Raw genomic sequence first — 25,862 nt, forward strand, 5'->3', positions numbered from 1 at the left:
GCCTCAAATCCGGATTCAGCCCTGTCAAGTCAACACCTTAACTGTACAAAAAAGTTTTGGACCACACACACACACACACACACACACACACACACACACACACACACACACACACACACACACACACACACCACACACACACACACACACACACACACACACACACTAACACACACACACACAGCAGTAGACAGCCAGTGCTATCTAGCCAGCTAGTGCAAGACAACTTTGTTCTGTTGTTGTTGAGTTTGTCCTATTGCCATGCTAACTTCATGATATATTCTGCATCTTAGTTAACATGAGTATTTTCATCTTCCTGTCACACACACAGTTTCATCCTTTATTTGTGCTGCCAACCTAGACTCTAAACATATCTCCTAATCCCTGTGAATATTCAATGAGGGGGCCTGTACTTCCAGGTATGAGCAAAATGCAAAATGAAAATTGAAAAATGTAATAGATGTTGTTGTTATTTGTTTTCCCATATTCCATGCCCAATTGTGAGATGATGAATGAGAAAAATTTCCGATTTCCGATTTCCAAATTCAGAAACGAAAAACGAGCCGTTTTCCGTTTTTCAACGTCGTCCCAATGGAAGGACAATACAAGGACCCGGTCGGTCATCTAGCGTCATCTGTCATCGTCTTCAAAGGCGCAAAACGACCCTTGTGCTCAGCTTTGATCTGATTTAACGACAGTGAACCTCTCAGACTGAAGCAAAACTTTGAAATGGTTGCTAAAAATGTAGACGCTTCACTGTAGTTAGTGAAGTGAGTTAGCAAGTCAGGGTTTCGTTTTTTGGACAGCCCAGGTTGTGAAGTGGGGGGCGGTCTAGCCTAGATATTCTCCTCTAGATGGCCAGTCATCTTTCAAGACCTCTCTTTGCCTCGCTTGCATCGGCAGCAGGTGTTATCATACAATGATAACGAGTCGCGAGAGCCAAGGCATATCGCTCTACAATATTCACTCATATACTATTGTGGATGCGGAGGAACCGTTGAGTTGAGGACGGAGTCAACACACGAATAAGGTGAGTTCTTAAAAAACGTAACATTTTGATCAATCTTAAGAAATGTAGCCTATGAATATTAGGTTATGTTGCCTACTAAAATATTTTAAGAACATTGGTGTATGTGTGGACATTTCAATGAAAAACGGATTGTGTGCATGAAGTTTCAAGCCAGTAAGCCAATGAGAACTGTAAAGTTACTATTTAAGAATGAGAAAAGAGTGTATTTTGAAAAGTTGTGTAATGACAGCTTCAATTTAACATTTGACAACCTGTAAACATAAGTCTATAGACCTTTCCATAGCTGAAGACTCATTTTCATTGTGCAACTGATAGCGTCATGCAGAGTGTTTTCAGTCAGATTTTCAATCAGATTTTCAAGTGTTGTTTATTGTCTAAATTAATCTATTTCCAGTCTTGCTTTTGTCTTTACCTATTCTTTTTCAGTTTGTTGGTTCTAGTCGTGTAATGCTGTCTGCAGTCTGCCTTCAAAATGACATTGTAGACTGTGATCATTATGTCAATGCAGATTCACAGCTCAATAAAGTTGATAGACCCACTACCACATCTTATAACAACCCAGGCTCAAACCTGTAGGTCTACTATTGCACGTTTAAATGTGTGAACTCTACATGTATGTTTAGTTGGTATGTTATGTTGTATGTGCTTGGCAGGTGTAGCCTTCAGTAGCTTGACCAGTTTTACGTGACCCTAACCTATCACAGGGTGCAGCACTTAAGTGGGTGGAGTCATCTGAAGGAGTGACCAATGAGTCCCTTCGCTTGCTGGGTGACCTTCTGTTCTCTGCCTATCTGGTGAGTCCTCCTGCCTCAGCACATAATTTATATATTATATTCATTGATGGGTTTTCTACAGAGAAGAGAAGGGTATCAAAGGGGGTGAATCATACCAGAGGTGGTTTGGTGAACTACTCTTGCCTTGCGAGACCTGAAGACTCGTGTCAGCTTAGCTCCCAGGTCTAATGGCTTGGCTTGGGGATGTTTATTAGAGGTAGATGGCTAGTTGTAGCTAGCTTAACCTTGCACTGTGACACAAACTGTTGTCCCTGACCCATAATAGTTAAGGGCTCATGGGAGCATCCCTGCTACGGTTTGTACTGTACATGCAGCAGACGCATAGCACCCACTTACTACCAGAAAGCATTTTTTTGCAGTGGAGAAGTTGGGAGTAATGTGGTCTTCTATCTTAACACTTGGTGGCAGCAGTAGGATCCGCGTGTTAAAATAGAAGACCTGGCAACCCAGATTGACGTTCTGGAACAGCAATAGTTAGAAAGTATGACATCATATGCCACTTTTAACGTGGGAAGGATTTGATACCTATGGATACAATAATATGAAGGGACGTGCACAGGGAGGGATGCTCAACACACACACCTTGACAGATTCAGGCATACGTTCAGTGAACCTGAATTAACCTATAATAACCTCAATTTAGAAATGGCTTTGTAACCCTTTCCAGACTGATAGATGTCAATTACTTTGTTTCTCATCTGTTCCTGAATTTCTTTGGATCGCGGCATGATGTCTTTTGGCCTACTTCACTTTGTCAGACAGGTTTTATTTAAGTGATTTCTTGATTCAACAGGTCTGGCAGTAATCAGGCCTGGGTGTGGCTAGTGAAATTGAACTCAGCTTTCCCAAAAAATGTGATTAACCACAGTCAATTAATGATTTAACAAGGGGGGGCAATTACTTTGTCACTCACATAGGGCCATGAAGGTTCGGATAGCTTTCTTCCCTTAATAAATAAAATCATCACTTAAACTGCATTTTGTGTTTACTTGGGTTATCTTTGTGTAATATTAAAATTTGTTTTAATGATCTGAAACATTTAAGTGTGACAAATGTGCAAAAAAATAAGAAATCAGGAAGGGGGCAAATTGTTTTTTTCACAGCGCTGTACATGTATGATATCACACATGTTCAGACCCACATGTTCAGACCCACATGTTCAGACCAAGACAGTGCCTTCCCACTTGACAACACTATACAGATGTAGGATGTTAATTAATGGACATTTTTGTAGGGGCTGATGCATTTCCTGCAACAACATTGTGATTAAATGAAGGTCCTATATCTGTGCATTAGGCCTCAAACAGCAATGGATGAGAATTCCTGTCTGAAGTAGTTTATGGGGCATGTTATAGGCTAGACTAGACACACCAGTGTAAATTGATGAAATGCCTTGTGACAAACAGTTGGCGTGCACGTTTACTTTCAGATTCTCAACCCATTCTCAATCTCAACCCACACAAAAAACATGTGCGTAGAGGCACATGTAACATGTGTACACACACACACACACACACACACACACACACACACACACACACACACACACACACACACACACACACACACACACACACACACACACACACACACACACACACACACACACACACACACACACACACCTGTCTCTTATACACATCTAGATGTGTATAAGAGACAGCACACACACACACACACACACACACACACACACACACACACACACACACACACACACACACAAAGAACTTAAACACACACACCGAGTGGTCCACTTCTCTGAGGCTGCAGGTCTCCTGGATGGGGGGATGCCAGCTTGCAGAGACGCCAAACAAAACATAGGAGTTAAGAGGCCTCCCAGCCATGTGATTTTGATGAATGGAGGTTTACTGTAACACTTTGTGAAATTACAGGTGGATCGTCCTGCTGCACATCTCTGAACAGAGGGTCAATGCTGTAAGTAGAAGTAATATTTAACCTCATCTGTACAGCAGTTTCAAATGGTAGAAGTTTCCCACAGAAACAGATCTAGCATCAGCTTTACTCTCTTTATCTAAACTTTGCTGACCTCATAAGGGTTTGTTTTGGCTTCACTGTTGGAATGTAGTTGTTTAGAACTAAGATAAACTTACATCCACTGTGGAATTTCTGCCTTGACCTCAAGTCCACCTGTTTCAGTCAGAGTGATTATGCGGTGTGTCAGTAGTTTGGTCTGTCCTCGTCCGTGTTCAGTATTGCACACTGTGAACCCCCCCCCACATGGTGCCGTACAAGGTTTGTAGTGGAGGGTAAACTATGTTAATTTTGCTAGGACTGTCTGGGAGTGTTCTGAGTGGGGAGGGGAAAACGGAAAACTAGCTTTTATTTGCAGAGAGGTTTGGAACTCACTTTCTCATTGGTTAATTAACTAATTTACTGCCTGGTCACCAGGCAGGCCAAAACTATTCCGCCAAAACAGGCAGAGATTTCAGGCAGTCTTATCAAACAGCTCTTACACGAAAAGGGCATTATCATAATTTTCACAATTGTACAGTATATAGTTGTACACTATAGTATAGTATAGTGTGGAAATATAAAACACAGGAAAAATCAAATTTTTGTCTGCATTGTTTTAGTCACAGCATGATACACACATCCACATGCAATGCAATCGTGACGTCCAGTTTCGAAACTCCCGTTGTTTAGAACGTATGTTAGTTCACAGCTCAGCTGTTTTTCCGACAGGAAAATATTGCCCCTACTGTACTTAAGACAAGTTAGTGTTGTTTGCATTAGCGTTTATGTCACCGCCCACTGGGCACAGATGTCAATGCAACGTGTATTCCATGTTGGTTCAACATCATTTCATTGGAACGACTTGGAAACAACATTGATTCAACCAGTGTGTTCCCAGTGAGCTGCTGCTCGTGATCTTCACTGGCATCCAACATTTACCTACCTATTTTTGTACCCCTAGCTAACATCCTGGTACTGACAGTTTTGGGGAATATTGATCTAGGGCAATATAATCTGAATGGAATTCCCCTACGCCCTCAACATTTGTATGGTTGCACTCCGTGTAAACAAAACCCAAATCCCCCTCCTCTACAGACTTGGTCCACATCCACGGTATTAAAATCATTAATGAATTAAACTGTTAAATGTGAGTCTGGTTTAAGAGTTCACACAGGGATTGAAGCTCTGTTTTATTGCCAAATGTGTAGTGGGGAGACCTTCCTGCCTAATAACATACAAATCCAAATATTTAGGAACCCTAAAAAAAACATTGCTCGGTGTTTGTGCAACTGGCTTTCAACACAAGCTACGAAGAAGGAGACAGAAAGCGGTTAGTTGATTAAAAAACAACACACAGGCTGTGAAATACCTTTCTCACACAGAAACCTTCAAACGCACTGACAACACAAGCACATACGGTATATACTTTTTACTTTCTTGTGGGACTATGAAGGATGGCCTAGTTTGATGAACACGACCGTGTGTAGCCCACACAACTTGTGTTTGACACTATGGTTGAAAGTAGTCAAAGCAAATCGATGAAATTCAATTTGCATCTTTAGGGTCTTCTGTCATAAAACATGCAAAGTTTCACAGTTCACACTAGGGATTGGGCACCGATTTATGGAAAGTTCATATCGATATCAGTAGCATTTTTTCCATTTGATATCAAAATCATGTCGAAATATATATCGGAAACACTTTTTACCTCAGATTACCCCACTTGCAATGTTTGAAATCAACAACATTGCAATTGTGTAAATGTTCACTTTTCTGTTAGCTTCCATGTCTCTGTGAAGTCCAGACAACTGGTTGCCCATTAGGCCAGATGTGAATGATCTGGGAGCCTAAAACCTACCCAACAAGTTTGAATACAATGGGAAGCCCATCTACTGTTGATGCCCCATCAGCAGGCAATGAAGTATGCTGAGTTGAGAGTCTATTGAAAAGGTCTGTGAGAGGGTTTTGTGCATGCAGGAACAGTCATGCATGCTTTATACATAATAGTGTAGGTTAAAAGGAAGGTGAAACCGTATTATGCCTTGCTCATATCAATATCATGTTGAATTATCCATGTTGGTGCCCATCACTAGTCTGTCCCTCTAACTGATCTCTTAAATGCCTCATTGGTCAATCTTCATGGCTGTCATAGTGTGGCAATGCCTCATTGATCAATCTTCATGGCTGTCACAGTGTGGCAACGTCTCATTGGTCAATCTTCATGGCTGTCACAGTGTGGCAACGTCTCATTGATCTGTGTGTGTGTGATATGTGTTTTTCAGGGAGAGACGCTGGGCACGTGTGACGGCAGAGACTGCTCAGTGTGCAGCTGTCTCCCCGCCAAGGGAGCCCGGGTACGACTTTTCAATTCTCACCTCGCTCCACCGGACCCCCCACAGTCCACCACTGTGCAACCATGACCCCAAAGCCCAAGGAACCTCACAGACAGACCTGAGTCCGACATTCTAGTGTTTTATACAGAGACCACTTTGAGCTAGTGCTCAGACATGTACAGTAGCCTATTATGTATGATACGGTGGTACAAATGAATGTATAGGTTTGATGAGAAACTCGATAAGAAAGTGATGTCTGCACACTGTTTGTAAATACAAGACGTGTAAAGGAATGACTAGAAGCTGCAGATGAATTGATAGATTTACCTGGTGGAAAGGGAAAAGGGTAATATTGTGCTCAGTGCAGTAGCAGGGATTCAACACATTTTCAGCTTACATTTTACATTTTAGTCATTTAGCAGACGCTCTTATCCAGAGCGACTTACAGTAGAGTGCATACATTTTATTACATTTTTACATACTGAGACAAGGATATCCCTACCGGCCCAAGAGCAGACGCTCTTATCCAGAGCGACTTACAGTAGAGTGCATACATTTATAAACATTTTTTTTTACATACTGAGGACAAGGATATCCATTCCGGCCAAAACCCCTTCCTACCGGCCAAACCTCCCCTAACCCGGACGACGCATATGCCAATTGCGTCGCCCCACGGATCTCCCGGTTGCGGCGGCTGCGGACAGAAGCCTGGGCGCAAACCCAGCCCAGCCTGGGCGCGAACCCAGAACTCTTGGTGGCGCAGCTAGCACTGCGATGCAGTGCCCTAGACAGTCTGTACATGTTCCTTGTTTTCCAGACCTGATACTGTGTTAGTTCTCATAGCTAAGGCCTAGGCTTTAGCTCAAAGGCTAATGGGATATTGAGGGTACTACATCCAGATCAGAAGTGTTGCTGTGTAAATCACATTGTTACTACTTGAGCTCTCTTTCCTCTCCAGGGGGCCCCAGGGAAGCTGGGGGAGCAGGAGCCACAGGGCCCAGATGGTATCAGGGGCTCCGCAGGGCCTCACGGAGAGAAGGGGAGGAGGGGCTTCGAGGGACCACCTGGGCTATGATGGAAAAAAAGGGAAAGGGTGAGTGTCTGGGTGTGACTTTGTTTTGTGTTGGTCTGTCTTTCTCTTTGTTTGTTGTTAGTTGTCTTTCTATGTTGTCTCTGTCTCTGCCTGTCTTACCTTGGGTTGATGTGACTTCACTTGATGAGTGCGGCTATATCAGTGTATAAGAGCAGATATGCAGAGTGAGTCTGTCTGTATGAGAAAACAGATATTCAGAGTGAGAGTCTGTCTGTATGAGAAACAGATATGCAGTGAGAGTCTGTCTGTATGAGAAACGATATGCAGAGTGCGAGTCTGTCTGTATGAGAAACAGATATGCAGAGTGAGAGTTTGTCTGTATGAGAACAGATATGCAGAGTGAGAGTCTGTCTGTATGAGAGAACAGATATGCAGAGTGAGAGTCTGTCTGTATGAGAGACAGATATGCCGAGGTGAGAGTCTGTCTGTATGAGAGACAGATATGCAGAGTGAGAGTCTGTCTGTATGAGAACAGATATTGCAGAGTGAGAGTCTGTCTGTATGAGAGACAGATATGCAGAGTGAGAGTCTGTCTGTATGAGAACAGATATGCAGAGTGAGAGTCTGTCTGTATGAGAAACAGATATGCAGAGTGAGAGTCTGTCTGTATGAGAAACAGATATGCAGAGTGCGAGTATGTCTGTCTGTATGAGAAACAGATAGCAGAGTGAGAGTCTGTCTGTATGAGAGACAGATATGCAGAGTGAGAGTCTGGCTGTATGAAGAAACAGATATGCAGAGTGGAGTCTGTCTGTATGAGAGACAGATATGCAGAGTGAGAGTCTGTTCTCTACCTGTTTTTAACAGTGGACAGTTTGATGCCACCTTGTTTTGTATTTCAGGGTCAGACTGGCCACCCAGGATTTCCTGGTATCCATGGTGTCAATGTAAGTAAATCACCATCGGCATCCTCATAATTTGTCATCTGAGTATTTTATTATCACATATATATATGGGAGATTAGAAGAGAAGAGAGCATGAAGAGAGCATGCCTCGAAGGTTTCCTAAAACAACATAGATACACACAGTGGATATTTGTACAGTTGAGGCAACACACACACACACACACACACACACACACATGTAAACACACACTAGCACACGCTAGTTCACACACACAGGCCCAGTCCTGGCCGTTCTGTTTGCCTAACGAGACAGAAACAATTGCAGTCCTCCCCCACAAATCTACAGTAGTGTAGCCTGCAGTGCCGGTCTGCAATGGAATTGTATCTTTTTTTTTCCTTGCGCAGATGGTCAGGGGACTGGAAGATATAAAACATTATTTGTAGACTGCAAACTGACCACAAGAAGCTCAAACAGATATAATATTTGATTAAAACATAATCATTTCAAACCTTGCTTACATTGGTATACAATCACATATATCTGTGGGAATACCTTGGAACAGATTTCCAAAATTAAAATCACTTGGAGCTGATTTGCTGGTCTTTTATGTCCAATAATAATAATAATAATAGTAATAATAATAATAATAATTATATACAGTACCAGTCAAACGTTTGGACACACCTACTCATTCATCGTTTTTCTTTATTTGTACTATTTTCAAAAAAATAGTGAAGACATCAAAACTATGACAGCTTTGCACACTCTTGGCATTCTCTCAACCAGCTTCATGAGGAATGATTTTCCAACAGTCTTGAAGGAGTTGCCACATATGCTGAGCACTTGTTGGATGCTTTTCCTTCACTCTGCAGTCCAACTCATTCCAAACCATCTCAATTGGTTTGAGATCGGGTGATTGTGGAGGCCAGGTCATCTGTTGCAGCACTCCATCACTCTCCTTCTTGGTCAAACAGCCCTTACACAGCCTGAAGATGTGTTGGGTCATTGTTCTGTTAAAAAACAATTGATAATCCCACTAAGCGCAAACCAAATGGGATGGAGTATTGCTGCAGAATGCTGTGGTAGCCATGCTGGTTAAGTGTGCCTTGAATTTTAAATAAATCACTGACAGTGTTACCAGCAAAGCACCATAACACCTCCTCCTCCATGCTTCACGGTGGGAACCACATATGCAGAGATCATCCGTTCAGCTACTCTGCGTCTAACAAAGACATGGCGGTTGGATGCCAAAATCTCAAATTTGGACTCACCAGACAAAAGGACAGATTTCCACAGGTCAAATGTTCATTGCTATCCTTTAGTAGTGGTTTCTTTGCAGCAATTCGACCATGAAGGCCTGATTCACGCAGTCTCCTCTGAACATTCTCTGCAGCAGAGGTAACTCTGGGTCTTCCATTCCTGTGGCAGTCCTCATGAGAGCCAGTTTCATCATAGCGCTTGATGGTTTTTCAACTGCACTTGAAGAAACTTTCAAAGTTCTTGACATGTTCCGTATTGACTGACCTTCATGTCTTGAAGTAATGATGGACTGTCGTTTCTCTTTGCTTATTTGAGCTGTTCTTGCCATAATATGGACTTTGTCTTTTACAAAATACGACTATCTTCTGTATACCACCCCTACCTTGTCACAACACAACTGATTGTGAAAAACCCTGAATGAGTAAAGTGTTTCCCTTTTTGACTGGCACTGTGTGTATGTGTCTGTATGTAATATATATATATATTACTGTATATACGATCAAACGTTTGGACACACCTACTCATTCCTGTTACGTCCGTTGTTGGAATGAGACCAAGGTGCAGCGTGGTAGGCGAACATCTTACTTTTATTTAAAATGAACACCAAAAACCAACAAAATACAAAACGAACGTAAAGTTCTGCAGGCTATACAGCAACTCTACAAAAACAAGATCCTACAACTGAAGGTGGGAAAAAGGGCTGCTTAAGTATGATCCCCAATCAGAGACAACGATAGTCAGCTGCCTCTGATTGGGAACCATACCCGGCCAACAAAGAAATAGACAAACTAGAATGCCCACCCAAATCACACCCTGACCTAACCAAATAGAGAAATAAAAAGGCTCTCTAAGGTCAGGGCGTGACAATTCCAGAGTTTTTCTTTATTTTTAACTTTTTTCTACATTGTACATTGTGTATATTTTTTGGGGTGTGTATGGAAAACTGGTGGCCCGTGCGCCAACAAAATGTGGCGCAAGGGCCGCTAGTTGGGGAACCCTACTCTATTACTTGTAACCATTTATAAGCCCTTATTACATCTTATTATAAGGCTTATTTACAATTAGCATTTTAGCAATTTAGCAGATGCTCTTATCCAGAGGGAGTGCATACATTTTTGTACTTTTCGTACTTATATGTTATATTGGTTATAAGTATTAAAGTAACTGTCCAGTGAAAATCTAACTTTTTAAAAGTTCATATTCTGGCAACTCATAATGTTGACTTGTCCTATATTGTAAAAGCATAAAACACAATTTTTTTTTTAAAAACACCTCAAACTTGTATCTCAAACAGACTTGGTATTTCCTCATAGAACACGCTGGCCAATCAGCGGTCTACTCTCATGAATTTCTTTTAATGACCGGTATATACGCCCACACCATTCTGTTGTTGGGGTACACCCCACACCATTCCAACAGAGAAAAGCTTATTTTTAACATACTTAATTGAAACGTTTTGGAAGGAAAGATATTTCACTCATATTGTATTATAGGTTAATTATAGGTCATATTTCATAGAGATCTGTAAACACTGGAAAGTTACTTTAAATCGTCCAGAAAGGCTGTGATTGATATTAGAGTTTACTGAACTCTTATGGCCTTTTAGTGGTTACATATTTATGAAATATATTACAACTAAAAGGCCAGCTAACCCTAGTAAAGAACATTAAAAAGACACATGTTTTTATTTATAAAGAGAAAATGAAACAGACTTCATGTAATGAAGTTACTAATAAACATTTCTAGCGCATTTCTAGCGCTTATACACAACATGGCGGCGTGGTGTTCATGGTGTTTACAGGGTGTACTCTGAGTATCTTTCCATAACTGTGTGGTTCTCGGGCCTGTCGATGTGTGGTTTCAGGGTCACGTTGGTGCTGGGGGGAATCCTGGTCTGCCGGGGCTAGACGGCTGTAACGGGACCAGGGGACAGACGGGGATCCCCGGTGTTCATGGCACGGACGGATTCCCTGGACTCAGGGTGAGGGGACTCCTATTAGTAACCACACCTCCAGTCTGGAGATAGGGTAGACATGATATGGTCTACCTTCACCCAACTCCAGTCTAGAGATAGGGTAGACATGATATGGTCTTTACCTTCACCCACCTCCAGTCTGGAGATAGGGTAAACCTGATATTGGTTTTACCTTCACCCACCTCCAGTCTAGAGATAGGGTAGGCATCATATGGTCTACCTTCACCCACCTCCAGTCTAGGATAGGGTAGACATGATATGGTCTTACCTTCACCCACCTCCAGTCTGGAGATAGGTACACATGATATGGTCTTTACCTTCACCCACCTCCAGTCTGGAGATAGGGTAAACATGATATGGTCTTTACCTTCACCCACCTCCAGTCTAGAGATAGGGTAGGAATCATATGGTCTACCTTCACCCACCTCCAGTCTAGAGATAGGGTAGACATGATATGGTCTTTACCTTCACCACCTCCACGTCTGGAGATAGGGTACACATGATATGGTTTTACCTTCACCCACCTCCAGTCTAGAGATAGGGTAGACATGATATGGTCTTTACCTTCACCCAACTCCCTTTGAAGCCCTTCACCCCTCAATTGTTCCCGAACAAGAGAAATACCATAGAATAGAAATATAACTTCATGATGTATGTACAGCATGTGAATGTCGTGTTTCCTTCATGTAGCTAGCTAACATTCTGACAGGAGTCTCATACACTGTGGAAGACATTGACAGGTTTCATTTACACATCTTGTGTGTCAGGGGATGGAGTCGCACAAGCAGAATGCTTTATCAGCTAAATTGTTTTGACTTCCTTCAGGGATATCTCCTAACCTATCGTTTTGACTTTCCTTCAGGGATATCTCCAAATCTATCGTTTTGACTTTCCTTCAGGGATATCTCCAAACCTATCGTTTTGACTTTCCTTCAGGGATATCTCCAAACCTACGTTGTTGACTTCCTTCAGGGATATCTCCTAACCTATCGTTTAGACTTTCCTTCAGGGATATCTCCAAACCTATCGTTTAGACTTTCCTTCAGGGATATCTCCAAACCTATCGTTTAACTTTCCTTCAGGATATCTCCAAACCTATCGTTTAGACTCTCAGGAATCTAATCTTTGACTTTCCTTCAGGATATCTCCTAATCTATCGTTTAGACTTTCCTTCAGGGATATCTCCTAACCTATCGTTTTGACTTTCCTTCAGGGATATTCTCCTAACCTATCGTTTAGACTTTCCTTCAGGATATCTCCAAACCTATCGTTTTTGACTTTCCTTCAGGGATATTTCCTAACCTATCCTTCTTTGACTTTCCTTCAGGGATATCTCCTAACCTATCGTTTAGACTTTCCTTCAGGGATATCTCCTAACCTATCGTTTTGACTTTCCTTCAGGGATATTTCGGTCCCAAAGGAACAAAAGGGGAGCCTGTCTACGATGTATCTGTACCTGGCCTTCCTGTGAGTAATCTTTGCTGTGTGTGTGTGTGTGTCTGTGTACAGATATGTGCGTTATATTACACAAACTTTGACTTGTTGCTATTTGACAGGGCGACCCTGGGCCTCCTGGAAGATCTGTAAGTGTTTCATCGTTTTCACTATCACACTCTTAGAACACCACCCGTAAACACGTTACCACAGTGACGGGGGTCTACAGCTACGGCAGCTTTGAACTCCAGAGATGGGAGAAGATGACAGGTACAGTGTCTTCAAAGTATTCACACCCCTTGACTTTTTCCACATTTTCCTGTGTTACAGCTTGAATTTAAAATTTGATTAAATTGAGATTTTTATGTCACTGATCTACAAAATACCCCATAATGTCAAAGTGGAATTATGTTTTTAGAAATGTTTACATATTAATAAAAAATGTAAAGCTGAAATGTCTTGAGTCGATAAGTATTCAACCTTTCTGTTATGACAAGCCTAAATAAGTTCAGGAGTGAAAATGTGGTTAACAAGTCACGTAATAAGTTGCATGGACTCAACTTGTGTGCAATAATAGTGTTTAACATGATGTTTCAAGTGAATACCCCATCTCTGTACCCCACACATACAATTAAGGTCCCTAAATTGAGCAGTGAATTTCAAGCACAGATTCAAGCACAAAGACCAGGGAGGTTTTCCTATGGTTCGCACAGAATGCACCTATTGGGACATGGGTAAAAAAAAAAAAAAACAGACATTGAATGTCCCTTTGAGCATGGTGAAGTTATTATTTTTACACTTTGGATGGTGTATCAATACACCCAGTCACTACAAAGATACAGGCACCCTTTCTAAATGTGTTTCCGGAGAGGAAGGAAACTGCTCAGGGATTTCACCATGACACCAATGGTGACTTTAAAAACAGTTACAGAGTTTAATGGCTGTGATAGGAGATAACTGAGGATGGATCAACAACATTGTAGTTACTCCACAATACTAACCTAAATGACAGAGTGAAAAGAAGGAAGCCTGTACAGAATAACAAATATTCCAAAACATGCATCCTGTTTGCAATAAGACATTCACCTTTCAGTAGGACAATAACCTAGAACACAAGGTCAAATACTGTATACAGTGGAGTTGCTTACCTAGACAACATTGAATGTAACTGAGTGGCCAAGTTACAGTTTTGACTTAAATTGTCTTGAAAATATATGGCAAGACTTGAAAATGGTTGTCTAGCAATGATCAACAACCCAACTTGACAATTTCTTAAAAGAATAATGTGCAAATATTGTACAATCCAGGTGTGTAAAGCTCTTAGGGATTTACCCAGAAAGACTCACAGCTGTAATCGCTGCCAAAGATGATTCTAACAAGTATTGACTCAGGGGGTTAAATATTTATATAATCAAAATATATTAGTGTTTTATTTTCTATTAATTAAAAAAATATTGCATTTTTCTTCAAATTTGACATTACCCGAGTATGTTGTGTAGATCGTTGACTAAAAATTACAATTAAATCAATTTTAATCCCACTTTGTAACACGTGACAACTAAACGTGGGAAAAAGTCAAGGGTTGTGAATACTTTCTGAAGGCACTGTAGATGTTCAGACATAGTTACTCTGTAAAACTTTGATAGTACTAGTATTTCTCCTCCCCCACTGTAACTCTTCCACCAGGGTGTTTCTGTAAAAGAGAATATGTTCTCAGTCAATTTACATGAGTAAAACAAGGATATACGTTGTAGTAGCAGTTGTGTTTCACAACATTTAACTCTAACACACTCATTTATTGCCTTTTGACTCATCAATTAGAAGTTAAAAAAACAAATGTATGCCAACAAGATCTGGGTCATGTTCAGTAGGGCACACCGCAGCAAAAAATATTTAGTTAAAGGAAAATGGGTGTTTCTTATTGGACGACAAGTACAGATAGTACCTGTCTGTTTAACATCCCTTCAGAGGGGTTTTCTTCCATTTTGTGCCTAATGAACACGACCCTGTGCTCTGTCATGTTCTTCCTCCAGGGATCACCTGGCCATGCGGGACCCAAGGGTCACACAGGCCCTGCTGGACCTAATGGAAATAATGTGAGCAATAGGGCTTTTTTGTAATCATTGTCTTTACTATTGAATACAGACGATTCTGTGATGTGAAACATGTATATCTTTTGTTTTTGTGTGACCTGTATGTCTTACAGTACTGTATGTAGTTAATGAGATTATATAGTGGTGAACAGTATACGTGTTAAGCTATGTGTTAAGATATTTCTCTCTCTTTCATCTAGGGTCCAGACGGTCCACCCGGGGCTAGAGGAGAACCAGTGAGTGGGCGCGCACACACACACACACACACACACACACCACACACAATCACACACACACACACACACACACACACACACACACACACACACACACACACATCACACACACACACACACACACACACACAACACACACACACACACACACACACACACACACTTACACAAACGTGTTTGTGTTTCAGGTGACACTGGCAGATCACTGCCGGCATTAAAGGTGATGAGGTAAGTAGCTATGCTAGTGTGTGAGTGTGTTTTTGCAGAGATTTGCTGTGTAATCATTTTTACTTATTTTTTTATTCACCTTATTTAACCAGGTAAGCCAGTTGAGAACAAATTCTCATTTACAACTGCACCTGGCAAAATAAAGCAAAACAGTGCGACACAAACAACACACAGAGTTACACATGGAATAAACAAATGTACAGTCAATAACACAATAGAAACATCTATATACAGTGTGTGCAAATGAGGTAAGATTAGGGAGGTAGGCAATAAATAGGCGTAGTAGCGAAGTAATTACAATTTAGCAATTAAACACTGAGTGATAGATAGATTGGCAGAAGATGAATGTGCAATGAAGATACTGGGGTGCAAAGGAGCAAGATAAATAAATAAATACAGTATGGGGATGAGGTTAAACACTGGAGTGATAGATTGTAATTACTTTGCCACTACGGCCTATTATTGGATGGGCTATTTACAGATGGGCTTATGTACAGGTGCAGTATCTGTGAGCTGCTCTGACAGCTGGAGCCAGTGGTGTTGCAAGAATATGAAGCGAGGGCCAGCCAACGAGAGCATACATGGTCGCAGTGGTGGGTAGTTATTGGCTTTTGGTGACAAAACGGATTCACTGTGATAGACTACATCCAATTTGCTGAGTAGAGTGTTGGAGGCTATTTTGTAAATGACATCGCCGAAGTCGAGGATACGGTTAGGATGGTCAGTTTTACGAGGTATGTTTGGCAGCATGAGTGAAGGATGCTTTGTTACGAAATAGGAAGCTGATTCTAGATTTAATTTTGATTGGAGATGCTAAATGTGAGTCTGGAAGGAGAGTTTACAGTCTAACCAGACACCTAGGTATTTGTAGTTGTCCACATATTCTATGTCAGAACCGTCCAAGATAGTGATTCTGGACGGCGGGCAGTGCGGGCAGCGATCGGTTGAAGAGCGGTGATTTAGTTTTACTTGCATTTAAGAGCAGTGGAAGCCATGAAGAGAGATGTATGGTATTGAAGCTCGTCTGGAGGTTTGTTAACAGTGTCCAAGGAAGGGCCAGAAAGTATACAGAATGTGTCGTCTCGTAGAGGTGGATCAGAGAATCACCAGCAGCAAGAGCAACATCATTGATGTATACAGAGAAAAGAGTCAGCCTGAAATTGAACCCTGTGGCACCCCATAGAGACTGCCAGAGGTCGGACAACAGGCCCTCCGATTTGACACACTGAACTCTGTCTAGAAAGTAGTTGATAACCAGGCGAGGCAGTCATTTGAGAAACCAAAGCTGTTGAGTCTGCCGATAAGAATGTGGTGAATTGACAGAGTCGAAAGCCTTGACCAGGTTGACGAGTACGCTGCACAGTATTGCCTTTTATCGATGGTGGTTATGATAATCTTTAGAACCTTAAGCGCTATGCGTGCACCCATGATCAGCTCGGAAACCAGATTGCATAGCGGAGAAGGTACGGTGGGATTCGAAATGGTCGGTGATCTGTTTGTTAACTTGGCTTTCGAAGACCTTTAGAAAGGCAATGTAGGATAAATATAGGTCTGTAACAGTTTGGATCTAGAGTGTCTCCTCCTTTGAAGAGGGGGATGACCATGGCAGCTTTCCAATCTTTGGGGATCTCAGACGATACGAGAGGTTGAACAGACTAGTAATAGGGGTTGCAACAATTTGCGGCGGATAATTTTAGAAAGAGAGGGTCCAGATTGTCTAGCCCAGCTGGTTTGTAGTGGTCCAGATTTTGCAGCACTCTCAGAACATCAGCTATCTGTATTTGGGTGAAGGAGAAATGGGGGAGGCTTGGGCAAGTTGCTGTGGGGGGTGCAGAGCTGTGACCGGGGTAGGGGTAGCCAGGTGGAATGCATGGCCAGCCGTAGAAAAATGCTTATTGAAATTCACAATTATCGTGGATTTATCGGTGGTGACAGTGTTTCCTAGCCTCAGTGCAGTGGGCAGCTGGGAGGAGGTGCTCTTATTCTCCATGGACTTTACAGTGTCCCAGAACTTTTTGGAGTTTGTGCTACAGGATGCGAATTTCTGTTTGAAAAAGCTAGCCTTTGCTTTCCTAATCATCTCCGTCTCTCCATGCCAACATGGATAATATTATCGCTCTACTCCTCCTGCTGTCTCTCAGGGGGACCAGGGTCAACCAGGGCCTCCGGGGCCTGAGGAGATCGTCGAGCCTCCAGACCTTTTCTACCCCAAAGGAGGCAAGGTACCCTACATAGCGCGACTACCTCTATGGGAACATTATGGACTTTCTCTGTACTTCATAGTGCAAGGAAACACGTGGACTATATGTCTACCAAGGGTTGTAACAATTGATGCTAAACCATCAGTGGGAACCAAGAAATTAAATTGTATAGTTTGGAGCATTAGGACTCAAAATATAGACTGCAATATTCTTCTTGAAGTCCAAAGCAATGAATGAGTTAACCCATAATTGGCTTGCTGTAACAGAGTTGGCTTTCGTCGACCACGATTAACTCTGATGTTGTTTTTGTCTGTTTAAGGGGGATAAAGGGGTTCCTGGACCATGTGGACCCAGAGGCATAACTGTGAGTTTGTGTGTGCATGCTCGTGTGTGTGTGTGGTTTGTGCGTTTGTGCGTTTGCGTATTACATGTGTTTGAACTATAACTCTCCTTACAGGGAGAAAAATCCTATGAAGGACTCAAGGGAGAAACTGGAATCCGTGGCTTTCCTGGTCCTCGGGTAGGAACACTGTACTGTTGTGATCTGATGTCATAAAGCCGTCCTCCTGGTCCTCGGGTAGGAACACTGTACTACTGTGATCTGATGTCATAAAGCCGTCCTCCTGGTCCTCGGGTAGGAACACTGTACTGTTGTTGATTTGATTCATAAACCTCCTCCTGCCTCCCGGGTTTAGGGTAGGACATGTACTGTTGTGATTTGATGTCATAAAGCCGTCCTGGTCCTCGCGGTAGGAAACACTGTACTGTTGTGATCTGATGTCATAAAGCCGTCCTCCTGGTCCTTGGTAGGAACACTGTACTCTGTGATCTGATGTATAAAGCCGTCCTGGTCCTCGGTAGGAACACTGTGACTGTGTTGTGATTTGATGTCATAAAGCCGCTTCCTGGTCCTCGGGTAGACACTGTACTGTTGTTGATCTGATGTCATAAAGCCGTCTTCCTGGTCCTCGGGTAGGAACACTGTACTGTTGTGATCTGATGTCATAAAGCCGTCCTCCTGGTCCTCGGGTAGGAACACTGTACTGTGTGATCTGATGTCATAAAGCCATCTTCCTGGTCCTCGGGTAGGAACACTGTACTGTTGTGATCTGATGTCATAAAGCGTCCTCCTGGTCCTCGGGTAGGAACACTGTACTGTTGTGATCTGATGTCATAAAGCCGTCTCCTGGGTCCTCGGGTAGGAACACTGTACTGTTGTGATTTGATGTCATAAAGCCGTCTCCTGGTCCTCGGGTAGGAACACTGTACTGTTGTGATCTTGATGCATAAAGCGTCCTCCTGTGTCCTCGGGTAGGAACACTGTACTGTTGTGATCTGATGTCATAAAGCCTCCTGGTCCTCGAGGTAGGAACACTGTACTGTTGTGATCTGATGTCATAAAGCGTCCTCCTGGTCCTCGGGTAGGAACACTGTACTGTTGTGATCTGATGTCATTAAAGCCGTCTCCTTGTTATTATGTAGTCATCTGTTGTTTGTCTTCCATATTACTTGATTAGTTGTCATTTTTTTTAATTTTTTGTCTCTTATCTTCTCTGTCCAAGGGTTACATTGGAGATACCGCCAGCCTGGAACGTTCTGGACCACAGGTGGGACTTCTCCATCCTTAGTTTAGTCTCGTCAACGTTTGTGTGGAATAATTACTCTCCAAATATTGCTTTGCTATGTAACTACCAATGGATCTGCAGTGATATTGCATGAAAGGCATCTGAAGGAAACTGATTTGATTTAGTTTACTATAGTTTGGTCTGTTGTCAGATTTGAAATGCATTGGTTATTTTAGGAAACTAAAGGAGGAGAAGGAATTGTAATTTTAACGAGAATACATTTATTTTCACTTTATTCAGATAGGCACAGTAGGCAACGAGAGGGGAGACAGTGAGGGATGAAGCTGTTAGAGTAGCGGTGGATTAGGATTTGTAACGAGCTGAGGTGTAGTACAAGTGCTGCAAGTGGCGACATTGCAGGCTAGACCAGGCTCAGGCACAGGAATTGTAGTTTTGATGTGAATGTCTAAATATTGTCGCTTTCTGTGAATGTTGACTTCTATACTGTATGTTTTAATGTAGTTGTTCTCCTTTCATTCAGGGCTATCCTGGAGACCAAGGGTTTCCTGGTCTGATCGGCAGAGACAGGGACCAACGGTGAGCTGAACCAGAACCAGCAGGTTGGGCTTAAACCAGACCATACAGTATCTGTCTACTATCAGCAGGTTGGGCTCAACCAGAACGACAGTATCTGTGTATTATCACCCAGCTGGGCTCAACCAGAACCAGACAGTATCTGTCTATTATCAGCAGGTTGGGCTTCAACCAGAACCAGACAGTATCTGTCTATTATCAGCCAGAGGTTGGGCTCAACCAGAAACAGACAGTATCTGTGTATTATCAGCCAGCTGGGCTCAACCAGAACCAGACAGTATCTGTCTATTATCAGCAGGTTGGGCTCAACCCAGAACCAGACCAGTATCTGTGTATTATCAGCCAGCTGGGCTCAACCAGAACCAGACAGTATCTGTCTATTATCAGCAGGTTGGGCTCAACCAGAACCAGACAGTATCTGTCTATTATCAGCCAGCTGGGCTCAACCAGAAACCAGACAGTATTCTGTGTATTATCAGCCAGCTGGGCTCAACCAGAACCAGACAGTATCTGTCTATTATCAGCAGGTTGGGCTCAACCAGAACCAGACAGTATCTGTGTATTATCAGCCAGCTGGGCTCAACCAGAACCAGACAGTATCTGTCTATTATCAGCCAGCTGTGCTCAACCAGAACCAGACAGTATCTGTGTATTATCAGTAGGTTGGGTGGGCTCAACTCCATTAGTTCAGTTGACCCAGAAAGGGACAAATTTTGGAGATACTGTATTTTATTCCCCAGGCTTTATAGCTTTCAGTATTCAGATTTAATTGTGGAGTGAGCTCTATGGGTGTGAATTCAATTTGAGTCCATGAACACCCACCAACTATAATAACTCTTATCAAGTAGTGTCAAGTGTTGAGGATACAGAACACATTTAATCCACATAATAATTAACATTTCCTGTAGCTGCAGGATTATATTATTTTCCTGCTGTAGCAAACTGGCTCAAATGAATATCCTACATCTGTATAGATTTTCTTGCCATCTTGGTTTGGGTCTGTACTTTGTCTGCCCTCTTGTGGCTGAGTGCTGAAACAACAGACAAAACCAGAAAGCGGATACATCAGGGTCCATACATCATCTAAACTTGGCACATTAACAAAGCCTGGTTTGTTGCCACTGTAACCAAGCCAGAAACTCAACATCTTTTCTTAAATGGGGTGTTTTATGGTTCAATAAATACATTAAGGTTACATTTATATGAGATAAAAAATAAATATACTGTATATATATATAGTACCAGTCAAAAGGTTGAATACACCTACTCATTCCAGGGTTCTTCTTTATTTTTACTATTTTCTACATTGTAGAATAATAGTGAAGACATCAAAACTATGAAGTAACACATACGGAATCATGTAGTAACCAAAATATATTTGAGATTCTTCAAAATAGCCACCCTTTGCCATGATGACAGCTTTACACACTCTTGGCATTCTCTCAATCAGCTTCATGAGGTAGTCACCTGGAAATTCAATTAACAGGTGTGCCTTGTTAAAAGTTAATTTCTGGAATTTCATTCCTTAATGCATTTGAGCCAAATAGTTGTGTTGTGACAAGGTAGGGGTGGTATACAGAAGATAGCCGTATTTGGTAAAAGACCAAGTCCATATTATGGCAAGAACAGCTCAAATAAGCAAAGAGAAATGACAGTCCATCAATACTTTAATACATGAAGGTCAGTCAATCCAGAATATTTCAAGAACTTTTAAAGTTTCTTCAAGTGCAGTCGCAAAAACCATCAAGCGCCCTGATGAAGCTGGCTCTCATGAGGACCGCCACAGGAAAGGGAGAGCCAGAGTTACCTCTGCTGCAGAGGATAGGTTCATTAGAGTTACCAGCCTCAGATATTGCAGTCCAAATACAGTGCCTTGCAAAAGTATTCATCCCCCTTGGCGTTTTTCCTATTTTGTTGCATTACAACTTGTAATACATTTTTTATTTGGATTTCATGTAATGGACATACACAAAATAGTCCAAATTGGTGAAGTGAAATGAAAAAAATAACTAACGGAAAAGTGGTGCGTGCATATGTATTCACCCCTTTTGCTATGAAGCCCCTAAATAAGATCTGGTGCATCCAATTACCTTCAGAAGTCTCATAATTAGTCAAAGTCTACCTGTGTGCAATCTAAGTGTCACATGATCTCAGTGTATATATATACCTGTTCTGAATGGCCCCAGAGTCTGCAACACCACCAAGCAAGCGGCACCACCAAGCAAGCGGCACCATGAAGACCAAGGAGCTCTTCAAACGGGTCAGGGACAAAGTTGTGGAGAAGTACAGATCAGTGTTGGGTTATAAAAAAATATCAGAAACTTTGAACATCCCACAGAGCACCATTAAATCCATTATTAAAAAATGGAAAGAATATGGCACCACAACAAACCTGTCAAGAGCGGGCCGCCTACCAAAACTCATGGACCAGGCAAGGAGGGCATTAATCAGAGAGGCAACAAAGAGACCAAAGATAACACTGAAGGAGCTGCAAAACTCCACAGCGGAGATTGGAGTATGTCAATAGAACCACTTTAAGCTGTACATTCCACAGAGCTGGGCTTTACGGAAGATTGCCCAGAAAAAAGCCATTGCTTAAATAAAAAAATAAGCAAACACATTTGGTGTTTGCCAAAAGGCATGTGGGAGACTCCCCAAACATATGGAAGAAGGTACTCTGGTCAGATGAGACTAAAATKTTGCTTTTTGGCCATCAAGGAAAACGCTATGTCTAGCGCAAACCCAACACCTCTCATGCCGCTATATAGCCCAATCCAAAATTGATCCCTAGCCTCTAACCCCTAAACCAAGGGTACTCAACCACTATTTGAGAAGTTCCGGTCACACAAATGTCCTAGGTGGCAAAGGTCCGGATGGATATTGTCTTTGTCGACGTAGTAACCAACCTCCACCTCGCGACCCATGCGACACCAAACTGTTCACGCCTCTCTTGTGGCGGAAGGAACATTTTGCAGTTTTTAAGCAAATTTCCTGCAATCATCCACATTTTGCCAAATGTGTGTTCATATGATACCTGAGTGACTCAACAAAATAATTGGGGCCCCTGGTAAAGGCCCCTGGTAAACGGGATCTGTTCACGGTAACTACAAAATGTAGATAGCTGGTTAGCCTAACGTACCTAACAGTATCTAGATAACATGGGATAGTTGATCAACTGGACATTTCTGACAGGTTATAAAAAGCCCTCCAAGGTCTGTCATTTTCAAAATGGCACCTTGTCTATTCTACTATTACAATTCTAAACCGCATTACATTGAAAGCCCGACTGGGGTGGGGGTCCGTATTAACCGCGTTCTGGATCCGGAGCCAGACCACAGTCTGAAAAGATTGAATTAGTGTAACCAGTATTGCAAAAACTCCACCTAGCCTGTCTGAAGTCAAGGTGGAGCTATTGCCATATCTAATTGCCTACCCAATCTTTTTAGATCTAAATAAGTGTCCAAAGGATCGGGACTAAGCGGTTGATTTGGTATTGTGTATGTTTTGATTCTCTGCTCTGCTTTTCCTGGCTCTTCTCTCCTCTGACAGTGGGACCATCATATCTTTTTTAATCCTTATTCTTATCAAACCTACACACTGGTTGGATGAAAAGGACATGGTGTTTTCTCCACATTTTCCTCTGGAATGTCATCCTCTGCTCTCTCAAAGTGTGTTTTCAACTCTCTCCACCCTCTTCCTCTTCACCTCTTCCACTCATCTTAGTTCTGTGAGGAATATTTGACAGGATTCCTGCGTTGCCTTTCTGGCCACGTTCCTATGTCTTGTTTTTTCTTTCTCCCTCCTCCCACCTCATTCCATCTCAACCCACCTCCTCCCACTTCTCCCACCTCCTCCCACTACTCCCACCTCCTCCCACCTCATCCCACCTCATCCCACCTCAACCCACCTCAACCCACCTCATCCCACTTCTCCCACCTCCTCCCACCTAGTGTTATCACACCTGGACTACTGTCCAGTCGTGTGGTCAGGTGCCACAAAGAGGGACATAGGCAAATTAGAATTAGCCCAGAGCAGCACAGCTGGCCCTTGGATGCACACAGAGAGCCAACATTAATAATATGCATGTCAATCTCTCCTGGTTGAGGGTGGAGGAGATATTGACTGCATCACTACTTGTCTTTGTGAGAGGTATTGACATGTTGAAATCACAGAGCTGTCTGTTTAAGCGTCTAGCGCACAGCTCAGACACCCATACATACCACACAAAACATGCGACCAGGGGTCTCTTCACAGTCCAGAACAGACTACGGGAAACACACAGTACTACATAGAGCTATGACTACATGGAACTCTATTCCACATCAAGTAACTCAGTCAAGCAGTAAAATCAGATTTATAAAACAGATAAAACTACACTACACACACAGCATTCACACAGCACACACACACAGCATTCACACAGCATTCACACAGCACACACAGCATTCACACAGCACACATACAGCATTCACACAGCACACACACAGCATTCACACAGCATTCACACAGCATTCACACAGCACACATCACACGCACACACACAGGCATTCACACAGGCACACACACACAGCATTCACACAGGCACACACACAGCATTCACACAGCACACACAGCATTCACACAGACACACACACAGCATTCACACAGGCACACACACAACATTCACACAGCACACATACAGCATTCACACAGCACACACGCAGCATTCACACAGCATTCACACATGCACACACACAGCATTCACACAGGCACACACACAGCATTCACAAACACATGCTAACACATGCACTCTACACACACATACATTTTAATATGATTATTTTGCTGTATTATAAATGTTGTATTGTAGATATGTTATGGTAGAGTAGTGTGTAATAGTATGTTATGTATTGTTTTATTGTATTTAATTGTGATTGGATCCCAGGAAGAGTAGCTGTTGATTGGCAGGAACTAATGGGGATCCGGAATAAAATATCAAAATACAGTAGGGGCAGGAAACGGACAGAGAACTGGGCGAAGTCAAGGCCCACTTTTAACTAGCTAGCGTACAGGGAGGCAGGTTTTAGCATCATCTACTACGTAGATGAGCAAGAGAATTCTGTTTTGGTGTTCTTCATCTAGGACCTAGGGTGACAGATATTTTTTAAAGAGCCCACTCACTTTCTCACAACAGTTTACTGTAAACCAGCCCACAACTGCCTCCTTGTGGTTATCATATTCTTGTCTCAGTCATTTAAAAAAATGTATTTTGAGTGCTTACTCTAAAAAGGTCATTTTTCAAGTTTATATATATATATATATATATATATATTGTTTAACAAAAGCAAAACAATGGCGGCATTTGTAATAAGGTCTACTAAAATTAAGGTTGCTCTACTTTCTGTCCCCAAAGCTCTCTCTCCTTGCCAACCCCTTTGTGATGTCATGCCTGTCGCGCCTGTAACTGTGACATCATCGCTAGACATAAAATTGGCTATGGACAAAGATGGACTCAAAAGATGGCCATTGAATTGACATAATAAAACATTTTAGAGAGACTCTTGCATGAACTCTTGTACTCTTCCGTGTACTACACTTCTTTAATTCAGGGCCACAGATCTAGCAACTGGAATTTAAATTAATCTCTTGAATTGAAATCGATGCCAACCCAGATAATGAGTAGCACAGGGAGTGTTTCCTGACCATATGATCTGTCCAGGAAAAACTCCTGGCCCTATTTATGAGTGATGATCTCCTATGTTGTCCCGCAGGCCAGTGTAAATTAATGCATTATTATTTTCATTAGATAATAACCTCTCTCTCTCTGTATCCTCGCAGGGCTTCCCAGGAGACAAAGGCTTCAGAGGACCGTCACGCCAAATATACCACAATTACACTGTAGCAGGTTAGAGGACAGCTCAGTTATACGAGGTCCATACTTAAGAACACTAGAAAAAGTTTAAACTTCAAAAACGGCCATTTAAAATCATTGATGTAGTTGCACGTGATACAATGCTACATGTTAGTTGTTCCCATTAGATAACATGTCACATTTAGCCCTATGCTAACCTGACCAGCTGGCAGTGATTTATGTCCGGTAACTAATTCTGTATCGGCCAATTACAAATGTTGACGTATTGTTGTTGGATGTGATCGATCACTTTTCCATTAAAGCGTCCTTAACAAAGTCAAACGGCACCATCTACTAGTCAAAGTTACTAAAA

The 25,862-nt window shown here is 42.2% G+C and overlaps 3 protein-coding genes across 4 annotated transcripts in view; all 3 read left to right on the plus strand.

Moving 5' to 3' along the window:
* Nucleotides 1-694: 694 nt before the first annotated feature.
* LOC111979747 (collagen alpha-4(IV) chain-like) lies at nucleotides 695-11,218 on the plus strand. Of its 2 annotated transcripts, none has more exons than XM_024010435.2 (7): nucleotides 695-1,030; nucleotides 1,684-1,824; nucleotides 3,720-3,762; nucleotides 6,084-6,155; nucleotides 7,093-7,227; nucleotides 8,070-8,114; nucleotides 11,198-11,218. In XM_024010435.2, the coding sequence occupies exons 2-5, from the start codon at nucleotides 1,778-1,780 to the stop codon at nucleotides 7,207-7,209; spliced, it is 279 nt and encodes a 92-aa protein (XP_023866203.1). In that variant the 5' UTR covers nucleotides 695-1,030; nucleotides 1,684-1,777; the 3' UTR covers nucleotides 7,210-7,227; nucleotides 8,070-8,114; nucleotides 11,198-11,218. The 2 variants fall into 2 exon arrangements, with proteins under 2 accessions (XP_023866203.1, XP_023866202.1); XM_024010434.2 differs by having other exon boundaries at nucleotides 696-1,030; nucleotides 1,735-1,824.
* On the plus strand, nucleotides 9,307-19,647 carry LOC111979094 (collagen alpha-2(I) chain-like). The gene is made up of 12 exons (XM_070449048.1): nucleotides 9,307-9,312; nucleotides 11,198-11,314; nucleotides 12,710-12,775; nucleotides 12,865-12,891; nucleotides 14,776-14,838; nucleotides 15,036-15,069; nucleotides 15,257-15,299; nucleotides 17,441-17,521; nucleotides 17,820-17,864; nucleotides 17,958-18,020; nucleotides 19,063-19,107; nucleotides 19,607-19,647. The coding sequence occupies exons 1-9, from the start codon at nucleotides 9,307-9,309 to the stop codon at nucleotides 17,860-17,862; spliced, it is 480 nt and encodes a 159-aa protein (XP_070305149.1). The 3' UTR covers nucleotides 17,863-17,864; nucleotides 17,958-18,020; nucleotides 19,063-19,107; nucleotides 19,607-19,647.
* A 5,834-nt stretch (nucleotides 19,648-25,481) lies between these two features.
* The window catches only part of LOC111979095 (collagen alpha-4(IV) chain), a 53,063-nt gene continuing 52,682 nt past the window's right edge, over nucleotides 25,482-25,862 (plus strand). The window contains exon 1 of the mRNA XM_024009383.2: nucleotides 25,482-25,543. The gene's annotated coding sequence lies outside the window, so the exon portion shown is untranslated. The remainder of the gene's footprint in view (nucleotides 25,544-25,862) is intronic.

Source organism: Salvelinus sp. IW2-2015, linkage group LG19 (assembly GCF_002910315.2).
Source record: "Salvelinus sp. IW2-2015 linkage group LG19, ASM291031v2, whole genome shotgun sequence".
NCBI lineage: Eukaryota > Metazoa > Chordata > Actinopteri > Salmoniformes > Salmonidae > Salvelinus > Salvelinus sp. IW2-2015.

Coding starts and splice junctions, on each gene's coding strand:
- LOC111979094 (XM_070449048.1), top strand. Junction 12,776..12,864: donor TATCTGTACCTGGCCTTCCT/GTGAGTAATCTT, acceptor GCTATTTGACAG/GGCGACCCTGGGCCTCCTGG. Junction 17,522..17,819: donor TCTACCCCAAAGGAGGCAAG/GTACCCTACATA, acceptor TGTCTGTTTAAG/GGGGATAAAGGGGTTCCTGG.
- LOC111979747 (XM_024010435.2), top strand. CDS start 1,778: ATGAGTCCCTTCGCTTGCTGGGTGACCTTCTGTTCTCTGCCTATCTG. Junction 3,763..6,083: donor CTGAACAGAGGGTCAATGCT/GTAAGTAGAAGT, acceptor TGTGTTTTTCAG/GGAGAGACGCTGGGCACGTG. Junction 6,156..7,092: donor TCCCCGCCAAGGGAGCCCGG/GTACGACTTTTC, acceptor TTTCCTCTCCAG/GGGGCCCCAGGGAAGCTGGG.